Source organism: Anneissia japonica, unplaced genomic scaffold (assembly GCF_011630105.1).
Source record: "Anneissia japonica isolate Jap-2015-1 unplaced genomic scaffold, ASM1163010v1 scaffold287593_len981703_cov172, whole genome shotgun sequence".
NCBI classification, from domain to species: Eukaryota; Metazoa; Echinodermata; class Crinoidea; order Comatulida; family Comatulidae; genus Anneissia; species Anneissia japonica.
The window spans coordinates 133,585-145,116 of record NW_022726550.1 but is presented as its reverse complement, the minus strand read 5'-3'; the positions used below and the strand labels follow the sequence as shown (position 1 = coordinate 145,116).

The window sequence follows — 11,532 nt, the reverse complement described above, 5'->3', positions numbered from 1 at the left end:
ATTATATGCATTATTACACCCCCATTTTTGTTATTGCAGCATGAAACACCATAAATGTACAAATCAGCCAGCTAGCTAATGTTTTGATACGATAGTAATAAAGAAACAAACTTAAAAGCAAAATTTAAAGATATTATATATAGAATATATATACATTTATATTTTTATATTATATAAATATTATTATGTAAATCAACATCGTATCACTTTATTTGAGCACTGTTCCAATCACTTGCCAATAATTTGTTGACATATTATGTTTACCTGTGTTACGAAATATTTCTGACTCCATTCGTTAAAAGAAAAAAAACTGTACCTATAATAGTTTTTATACGATACCTTTTTCTCTCTCCTTTTCTCTATTTAGGGTATGTTCTTGGTTGCACTACCGTACGCCGTACTTCATGGAGGTTATTGGAGTTTATTTTTTCTGCTATTTGCCGCAGTCATAACATGTTACACAGGCCTTCTATTGGTTGAATGTCTCTATGACGTCGATCCTGTTACAGGGGAGAAAATCCGAGTTCGTGAGACCTATGTTGAAATCGCCCAAGAAGTATGGGGCGCCAGATTCGCCGCACGAATAGTGTATACCGCCCAATTCATAGAACTTATCATGACTTGTATTCTGTACCTTGTTCTCTGTGGCGATCTTATGGACAGTACAATTAAAACTTCTTTCCCGCTAAAAAGCTGGACGATTATCTGTTGTTTCTTCGTACTACCGTGCGCATTTCTTATTAATTTGAAAGCCGTTTCCCGACTTAGCTTTGGATGCACTGTTGCACATATTATTATCAATGTTGTTATACTGGGCTATTGCCTAACGAAAGCTAATAATTGGCAGTGGAAGGAGGTCGACTACCGCATTAGTATCCATGATTTCCCAGTCTCTCTCGGGATAGTTATATTCAGTTATACATCTCATATCTTCTTGCCAACTTTAGAAGGAAGTATGTCGAATCGTGGAGAGTTCAAAAAGATGATGTATTGGACTCATGCAGCCGCAGGATTCTTTAAGATGCTATTCGCCTACCTATGTTTTTTAGTTTGGGGGCGTGACACCAGTGATGTCATCACAGAAAACCTAACATCAGAAATGTTTAAGGGTTTCGTGAATATTTTCCTTGTAATAAAGGCGTTATTATCGTACCCTCTTCCGTACTACGCGGCTGTCGAATTGCTAGAGAGGGCGTTATTTCAGGGGATGCCGACGACACCATTCCCGTCATGCTTTGCCCAGGACGGATATTTACATGTGTGGGCGCTTTTTCTACGTAGCCTGCCGATTGTGTTCACTCTTGTCTTAGCTATTTACATTCCGCATTTTGGTGTCTTAATGGGACTTATAGGAAGTTTCACTGGTACCATGCTGTCATTCGTCTGGCCATGTTGGTTCCATCTGAAAATAAAATGGGACGTAACACCATGGTACTACAAAGTTTTTCACATTTTGATAATGATCACCGGGGCAGCTTGTGGTTCTATAGGTCGTGTATAAGAGACAGATATATATATATATATATATAATAAGCCTGATGTATTACATTATTATTGTTACTTTTATTATTCTTAATAATGATAATAATAAAGAAAAGTTACCTTTTTAAAGCCAAAGTTAATTTCTTGCGTCGCTTCATTAGCGAACTGATTGTAGCATACTTGATCACATTATAATAATTTACTGATAAATTGGATTCTCTGGGTGGCAATTATTTGTACGGATCTTCCTCCGAGGAGACAACGTCTACGAAATGTATTTACTTTATGTTGGCCTCGTCAGTTGGGTTTCTCTCATACTTTGTTTTCTATAAATCGTATTTCTTATCTGATGAGAAGTATGAAATTAAAGTTGGAGCTCATAAGATATAATAATCAAACTACAGATTATGAAATACAATTTTACTCAACGTTTAAAGTGAAGCTGTGTATAATATTGGTAAAGGGAAACGTAGCCTAGGATAATAAAGAATTATGTATATGAATTATGTACGTTTGACGAGAAATATTTCATGTAGACATAATTATGTTTGATGGTGCAACTTATATTAAATTTATAAGCCTAGATATACCATTGGAGCGGTAAAACTGGTCGGAAATTTGAATTCAGATGTATCTTGGTGGTTAAAGCCGGGCACTCACTGCGTCGTACGACTGTCGATCGTACGACCGTCAGCCGACGAATCCAATTCCGCTCCCTGTAAGCCTTAGACGACGCGACACCGTATGTAGATTGTCGATGGCAGTCTAACCGAATCGTCATTAAAAACGATCTGTTTCGCTCGCGTTGTGGCGTGCGTTATCTAGAGGATCGCGTTGGCGAAGACCGTCGAGCGTAGTGTGTGGCCGGCTTTAGTTTCTAGCATTCAAATTATTGTTTTTTGTTTTTTTTCTGTAAAAGATTTGTTCCTTTCACTACGTACACATACGGTAAATCACTGCGCAAGTTCTCAAAAGGAAGCAGTTTAAGAACATCATTCAGTTTCTTCTAGTAATTGACGATTGAGTGTGGTCGTATCTGAAAGAATTTGTATCATACCATTCTAAACTGAACTACATTAGTACCTTACTAAAAGTCGCTTTCACAACAGTATTACAATAATATTGCTTAGTTATTCGTTGACGTAATTGAGATGAAAATATCGCTTAATAAACAGTTGTTGGAGTATAACTAATCTAGTATTGAAAACCAAATAATGATTCAAAAAAGTAAATAACCTATGATTAAATTAATGTGTTTGCACACGGGTTTTTAACTGTACAGTTAAAACTCCTGCTCTAAGCCAAACATCGCCCTCTACAATATGCCTATCGTTACTTTGTGAGAGTCGAACGCTTGGTTTAAATTTATAGTGCGCTTCAAAATACACACGTAAGATAATTAGCGCAAGTCGCGGCGGTTGTTTCACTACCAACCCCTCTTGCAAAATCTTGTCATTTGAGCTGCGACTCGAGGCGTGTGTACCCCAGGCCGTGTCAGCAAATATTTGCATACTTTTTGCCTCTGATTTAGTACTTGTGTAATGCACAGTTATGTTCACTAAAATTTCAAGTGGTGACTGACATTAGGCCTTGCGTTGGATAAATTACTCTAATGCAAAGCAGGCTTAAGTAAGATAATGAAGAGCAATGTACGTTAAACATAGGTAGTGTCAACTTGTGCGAGAGTTCATAAACAAAGGTCACACACAGTATGAACAAAGTTTGACAAAAAAAGAGTGCTTTCAAGAAAAGTGCTCTGCAATTTTTGTGACACAATATTATTGAGTAGAGTAGACAGATGCATTTTCCTAAGCATTTTCCCTAAGGATTATAGGGTATCACACTACTGTACGTACAGTGAATGGTTAAATATGAGATATGGCCTAACATACAACAGATGCAATGCCAAATAATTATGCTTTTATTAAGCAGTTGGTGTCTTTTAATGCTAGGTAAACCCAATTATTTTAAGTTATTTCGGTAAAGAAATTATCTAACTACATAAAAACCTATTGGAACGACATCTTATTGCGAGATGGTAAGTAATAACAGCTATATACAGATGTATTAGTTTATAACATTTTACTGATTCTGGCAGAGAATCGTGTGTCTGTTGCTTGTAATGTATGTTTGACAGTCCACGGTTTAGATAGACCAATATAGTTCATGAAAATGAAAAATGTATTATTTTCACTACCAACAAGATGTATCTCGATAGTAAACGTAGTCTATTGTACTGACTTTGTAATTTTGAACTGTGTTCGTTAATGTAATGAGAGAAAGGAATATGTTGAGTTGAGATATAATAATAAAGAAGTATACAAAGAACTTATCTTGTACTTGGTTTTGTATCATGATCACATGTTACTTCTGCATCCATGTTAAACAAAATGTAATGGCCACCCTCTATAAATTTCATTTATAGAGGGCGGCCATTTTCGTAATTTATTCAAATAGTAACTGCTAATCAAATATAATTTTACTTTTCCCATATCAGAACAATGCTGTTCTTATACACAAGATTTTTCCACCATAAAACAGAAAAATAAACTTTTCGCAAAGAACCGATCATCATTTAGGCCTATCTGACGATAATTCCACTTTCCCTATTTCCACCATTTGCATGTATGAACATCTTTAACGCTGAAAGTTTATGCCGACAGGAAACTTTCACACATCGCCCTCTATCGCTGGAAAAGTTCTGAGCGTATGATTGCTCGGCACCATTGAATTGAATACCGTACTAATCTATTAATTCTACTAATCGCCACCGCGTAACTTCCGCTATCTCCTCTGAGGAATGTGCTCATATCTCATACACTGGTGCTTCTGTATGTCACGACCACATTCCGCTACTTTTTTTAAGGCTGGATATTGGATAACAACGAAAAACATCAAAAAACCACCGAAAAGTACCTGTTTCGAAAGTTGCTTACGTCACGTAAATACAATTAATCACATCTATTCTGTACTGCAATGCTCAGGTCTAAAAATTATCGAGTCAGGCCGTGAAAAAACTAGTCATTAAGCTTAGTCGACTGGTTCATTTCGTTGAGTGCGAATTTTCGTTGAGTATTATTTTCATTCGACTGGTTCGTAAAAAGACTTCGTTGACAACGAAAATTAACGTAACCAGAATGCGTTAATCAGCGTTAAATTATGCACAACAACATTTGCGTTAATATAATTTAGATTAAATTTCAGAAAATAAAAATTATAATATTTACCCACAAATTCAAAATATAATTGTAGGCTAACAGAATTCAAAAACTGGATGAAAACATTTTATACGAAAACCCATACTGCCACAATCCGAAGCAGCCTTGATTACGCAGCGTGCATCGCCGTAACTATGCAGCCATTTTGTTTTGTCGAGTATTTACCAGTTTTCTATTACAGGTCGTCTTCGTGATTTTACCACTGCGCAGGTGGGCGTGGGTTAACGAAGAACGACTAGTCGAATATGGCCTATGTTTCGCAGCTTCATTACGTCACCGCCCAGTACTTCTCACGTTCGTCAACAAAATGGGTGACAAGCATGTTCCCTCTTCGGAGTACCCATTTTGCATTATACTGGATGTATTGTAGTTTTATGGCACAAAACATCAGCAATAAATGGCATGTTTTAGAAGTCGATCAGGTAAAAATAAAGATACACTGGGCACAAGCCATGATGATATAACCTCGGCCTAACCATACCGGCTAGCCTTACACAGGCCTATCTATAGGCACAGCCCTAGGCTCTCCAGACTAGGCGCGGCCTACCCAAGCCTATGATGATGTCGATCACAGATAGGCCTATACCTAGGCTAGGCTTAGCTGTAGTTAGCATACCTATGGCCTATCCTTTATCTCTCGAATCGGGGTCGATTTGGATAGTACATTAAAATAGATAGGGTCAAGCCAGCTCCACCAATCAATACCTTTAAATTACGGGTTCTTTTGAATGTCAGTAGGTTCGGATAAGCCTTACATGCATCCACCTTGATTCAAGACAAACACTTCTCTTATGCCCAACTAGGCTAGGCCTGCTGTATATTTCTGTACTTTCACTTACAAGAGGGTAGCCCAAAGCAACAGGGGAAGATCCAGTGGTGAGAGGGACGTCACTTGGAAGGACTCTTGCCCCGTTTTGCCACTATTTTTTTTTAAATTTCAACGCAATATATGTGCTATTCGCTTATTCAATTATTCTGAAACTGTTGTGCGCCCCCCTCCCCATTTGAAACATTCTGGATCCACCCTTGATGACACTGCACAATAATTCCCCACAAGGACTACAGTGTGCTGCAAAAACACTCAAAACATTAACTACAAAGACGTCCTTCAGAAAAATAATGACATGGTAACCATAACATCGGAACGATTGCCTCTTCAACTTCCCCATTCAACAATGTACATGATCACCACCTTTCTCGACACATTCAACACCGTGCCGAGCACGGGTAGGCCTATGCATAAATGGTTTTAGTATGTACTGTATGTGTTGGCTCTCCTTGCTTTATCTAAGCAGCTGTACTTACATTAGCTAGCCTTATGCTTTGGTTGACTAGACTAGCAACTTCGAAGTGTAGTATTTTGAATTATTGGTAAATATCCTTTCAAATGATAAAATTATTCATAGTATTAGTATCCCTATTGTGCTTTGATGATTTTTTCCCTGTTTAATCGAAGGTCGAAGCACCTCGTGGGACTAAAAGTATTTCGGTGTTATGGTGACCGAAGAAGTTACCTGACTGTTAGCATTGTCAGTTAAAATATGTAGTATGTTGACTTTTATTTTTACTGTACATATAACGACGACTATATACATCATTCTGATATAAGTTGATAAATTAGTGATTTTGAAATTTGTACTTTGTGGTCATTATTGTTTAGGTATAGGGTGTACTTAGCTTTGGCGCGAAATCAATTTGAATTTAGAGATTTCTCCAGAGCTAACAATGTATGTGCTGACGAAAATTGTCTTCACTATATCACCTTTTTTATGATGCCTATCCTTTCTCGGCACTTGAGTCGACGTACATAACGTTCAGTCAATGATTTTCAATCGCATAGGCATAATAGTACTGTACACATAGTTTTACATCAGATTCTTAATTTTCTTTTATTGCCATGGTCGGTTACTTAACTCCAAACTAATTGATGTTATACATTTATGAATATAAGAGGACGTGTGGCATAAATATTTCACCGTTTGCATTTATACCAACACTACAGAGCTCGCGAATTGTATGTCTTATTGCAATTTTTTCGCCACATTGAAGCCATTCCAGAAACCCTAAACAATTGGATAACTGAGAGATAATTAGGTGGAAGTATTTAAAGAAGTTAAGTTAAATAGTGCCAGGACCCTTTAACCACGCGTCGATCGTTTAGAAAATTACTTTTTTAACATTCATTTCGAAGGATTTAAAGTTTTCCTTAATTTATTGTTTTAACGCGCATTACTCTAACATCCTAATTGTTTCGCCTCCTTTCTTGGAGGTGTAATTTTCGCTTACTATATCTCTAAACGCTCCTAGATTTCATTATCAAATTTGTTCTTTTCGCAAAGCCGATGCTCGTGTGATTGTGAGTTTCCTACCTATCAGGTCTAGTGCGGCTCTCGAATAAGCGCAGCACCGAAGCCTCCAAAAAAGTATAAGCGCCGCGAGCATTTACGGTAGGCCTATAGTAATTTGATACTTGTGGAACTTTTTATAGGATACTAATCGATCATGCTTTGCGAATGATATCACATAGGTGTCGAAGTTCCTTACTAATAAATGATAAGAAAAATCATTAATTGATCATTGTCATATTTAATCGACATAAAACTATACAATCTTCGAAAAACTCTTGAAACGCTGTGTATGTATGCACTTAAATATTATCATGTATTTTCTGTTTAAACTTAATGCTTAATTTGACATTCTCACACTTAACATATAATCATCTTATAAAGCGTGGTTCCTGATTGACAACCAATGCTTGCAAATGTGGTAATAAACGACAAGGATATTTTAATTATGATAATATTATTTAAACGTTTATATTAATGCAATTGAGTATGTAGTTGTGATAATTGTAAGCACTATGCTCTAAGGACCCAACTAGAAATAGGTCTTCTTCAGACTTTGGTGGGATATCCTTAGTGTTTACACCGAATAAATCCATTCTAAAAGAAAATAAACATAGTTCAGAACATTATTATGATAAATAATAATGATATCAAACATGATAAATTCATGTATGCTACAGTTTAAAATATAAAATCAGACAAATACAGGTGAGTTTAGATAATATATAAATACTCACAGAGTGGTTCTGTACATTAAGTCGTATAAGCAGTTCTTAAAATGTAGGCATAATTATAGAGGGGGCTGTTAATCAAAATAATGAAGTTACGTATTTACAACTATTATATGTTTAAAAATAAATAACTTACAAGATAATTTATTTTCTCAAATATATATTGGAAATAAAAATGAATTATATATATAGGCCTAATCAATCGATATATATATATTATATATATATATGTATATATATTATATATATATATATATATATATATATATATATATAGGCCCATATTCAATCATTATTAACTATATTAACAATATAGTAGATAGTTTTGTTATGAATTCCCGTTAACACTTATCCTAACATGTTGATTAAAGTCGCAGTACGGGTCCAAAATCGGCAGTCATAGTCACGTGGTCTTGTATAGCAGCATATATTTTATGTTTAGTTTCATTCAGTCTACATCAAATATTATATTTGAGCCATAGCCACAAGTTGTTCTGCGCCTCGGATGATAATTTCAGCGAAGCTGTCCCAAATACAGTGGAGATATATTGGTGGGCAAGATGCTATCCTGCCGAACGAAGAATTCTGCAGTATGGACTCAAAACTTTATAGACCTAAACCTTCGTACTTCAGTCGCGACCATGGCGGGACTGATGTAGTCTTGACCATTCATTTGTAAAATTGACTTTCTGGCCCCTTCTACCTCCTTCCTGGATCTGCTTAGGTGAGCATTATAATGTTGTGTAAGGATTGCCACTTATCATTTAATTTGACAGCGATGAATATCGCTATTTTAGATTCCTGGTCCATGCGCCTAAACGAATTTTTAAAAGTCTATTGAAATTCCAATCTAAGCACTTATCCTCCGCACCATGTTATCTCATATCCCATCCTTCAAGACGTTCGAATGTTGGTTGGTATTTCAATGTTGGGTTTAAGTATCTATCTTTCGACTTAGTTCTACGTGTATCTTTTCTCTTATTTCGTCTTCTGTTTTTCTTGGATTTCTTTCCTTTCTTTTTCTTTCCATCTTTCCTCTTATTATTGTCCTTATCATCTACAGCATTTGGAAACGTGTCTGGTGAGAACAAACATAATAATATCGGGTGATGTTAATGGTCATTATGCAATGGCGTATCTACTTCGAACATTTTTACTTTTGAAAAAAGAAACATGTCATTATAAGCTATGTTGTATAAAAGAGTGAACATGATGTGAAGATGATGAAGAGTTGATGAATGGATTGGCATAGGTAAACAAAAAATATCTAATCTACACGAAGGTAAAGTGAGCTTCTCTAGTAATAATTGTAATAATAATACTAATAATAATAATAATAATAATAATAATAATAATAATAATAATAATAATAATAATAATAATAATAATAATAATAATAATATAACAATAATAGTGTAGATTTGTATATCGCCGGTATCGATCGATGCTCATGGTGCTTGAAGTGTGGATTAGTAGCTCGTTCAGTGACTTTCATCGCCCCTACTAATGGTTCCTTCGTGTCTATGCCACCGGTAAACCGGTACCAAATGATTCCCGTTATCCACCACAGGGGTTGTCAGTACACCAATATACCGGAGTATCCCAATACTTGTCTCAAATGAGATACTGGTTTCTTACAGTGCACACGAGATATTGTGTACATTGGGCCTACAGTTTATAGCCCTTATCCGAGAAATTGCTCTACCACCAGAACCATTGTCTGCATCTTGAACCAACGCCTATATTACGGCTGTAGGTTGCGGCGCCCCTGCCTTAAACTGCCTTGATTCTTTAATGTGATAGCGTAAGACAAATGTTAGCTCCGCGATTTGAAGATTATGTACAATACAATACCGGACGTACCTGAACAACGTCGCCTCTTCAATCGGCATTGCCTTCTCTCTGATATAATCGGACAGGCACTCCCATTCGGCGTAGGTTTTACTATAATATCTCTTGTTCGAGTTTGCAGCCCCCATTTGTAACCACAGTATTTCCCATTCTTGCCACACGGCCCCCATAAGCTCCAATCTGTGACCTCACAATCGACTGCAAGATAAAATGTTGTCTACAGAATTTCATACACCTCAACCCAATATGGTTAAATTGAAATTATTATGCTAACCTTATGTGTTCTTAAATCCGCTTAAATCAGTTCATCATTTTATAGAATGCAGATAATTGTCTGTTATAATGTACGGTACCATATCGTACGTGTAGAGCCTATTACACGTAAGCCGGTAGCCGGGTATGCACACGTCACCGACGGTTGCCACAGTTATCTACTAAATAGTAACTGGATTGCTCATCGGCCAATCATTGTACAGAAGAAAGTGAAGTCACCGATGCCATGTTGGGGGTTTAAGTGACGTACCAGTTTAGACAAGTTTCTCTTAGCATTTGTTTAAATTATGTTGTCGCATTGTTATATAGATATGACGTCGATCATCACTAACAAGGAAGTTAACAGTCGCATCGGATGGTTAGATGATTTGAAAAATAATCATTACGTTAAATTTAAATTTATTATTAAAAAGTATTAAAAGAGTATACTCCCTGGTAACGTAAGATTGAGGGCGACGTCATGCGTGCTTGACGCACGCAAATGTATCGAAAATGAACGTAAATAAACGCAGACCTATTTTTACAGACGCTGAAAAGCGTGCGGAATATTCGTCGTTCGATTCTCCGACTTTGACGATCTGGGCCTGGTCTTGCCATTGCACTGACATTGAATTAATCAGCAGAACGCCATGATGAAAATGATTTAAGACCCTTTTAAGCCTCCTCCGAGTAGGATTTAAAGTTTAAGACGGCTAACTGGTTAGACTGCGGTATAGTAATGGTCTAGAATCATAGACTGTAGTAACGTCACGATTATAGCTTGCTAACCGTTAAGACCGTCTAAAGACGGCTTATAGCAATCCCCCCACCCCCTGCTATCATTTTAGAGATAAGTGACCGTTGCACATCAAATCCATCCCCACTGACTGCTGATTGTCAGTGGCAGACTGAGGGAATCGGCACTAACGTTGGATGGACCGATGCGCTTGCGACGTCAGCATGCAAAAATCAATACCGTAGTCTTTTGGACACCCGTATCTAGTGGATACCGCAATTAAGGGAAATAATACATTCATAACATTTAACAGAAAAAAATAATAAAAAGCCTTAATAAAAAATAGACATAACAATATAATACAATACAATTGTACAAGAAAAACAAATTATTATTGTTGTCATCATTGTTGTCATTGATAATAATGACAACAATAATACCAACAACAGCAATAACAAAACAGAAGAAATAATAATAAGCATGCCATTGAGTTTACAATACAGTAGGGAGAATCAATTCAAGAGTCTGAGTACATCTTTATATTTTTTCTAGTCTGAGTTTTAGATCCTTGAAATGAGGAATTATATTTTGTAATTTACAGCTATAGATATAATATTTAGTGAACAATATGAAAGAATTAACAATTGGTGGTAAATCAGGCTCTCCAAAGCAGATACTTTTTGTGTCAAAATTAATTACTGTATTAGTTTCATTAAAGATAAATTCTTTAGTAGTTTCCCACAAAGGAAGACTGATTCTACACTCGACAAACGTGTGTAAGAGATGATCTTTTTCCTTATTACAGAAAGATTATAGTTCAGACTTTACCAGACCAATCTTAAACAATTTTACATTGGTGAAAACGATTCTATGCATAAATTTAAATTGAAAAACTTTAATTTTATTGTCGATTGGCA

General features: G+C 36.2%; 2 protein-coding genes across 2 annotated transcripts in view; one reads left to right on the top strand and one right to left on the bottom strand.

The window, feature by feature from the left end:
* LOC117113245 (vesicular inhibitory amino acid transporter-like) overlaps positions 1-1,501 on the top strand; it is a 13,102-nt gene extending 11,601 nt beyond the window's left edge. The window contains exon 2 of the mRNA XM_033256539.1: positions 368-1,501. Coding sequence (XP_033112430.1) covers positions 368-1,501 — 1,134 coding nt within the window. The remainder of the gene's footprint in view (positions 1-367) is intronic.
* A 5,765-nt stretch (positions 1,502-7,266) lies between these two features.
* LOC117113262 (R-spondin-3-like) overlaps positions 7,267-11,532 on the bottom strand; it is a 28,006-nt gene continuing 23,740 nt past the window's right edge. Inside the window, exons 5-6 of the mRNA XM_033256561.1 lie at positions 9,640-9,825; positions 7,267-8,854 (exon numbers count right to left, since the gene is read on the bottom strand). Of these exons, the coding sequence (XP_033112452.1) occupies positions 8,652-8,854; positions 9,640-9,825 (389 nt within the window). The 3' untranslated portion in view covers positions 7,267-8,651. The remainder of the gene's footprint in view (positions 8,855-9,639; positions 9,826-11,532) is intronic.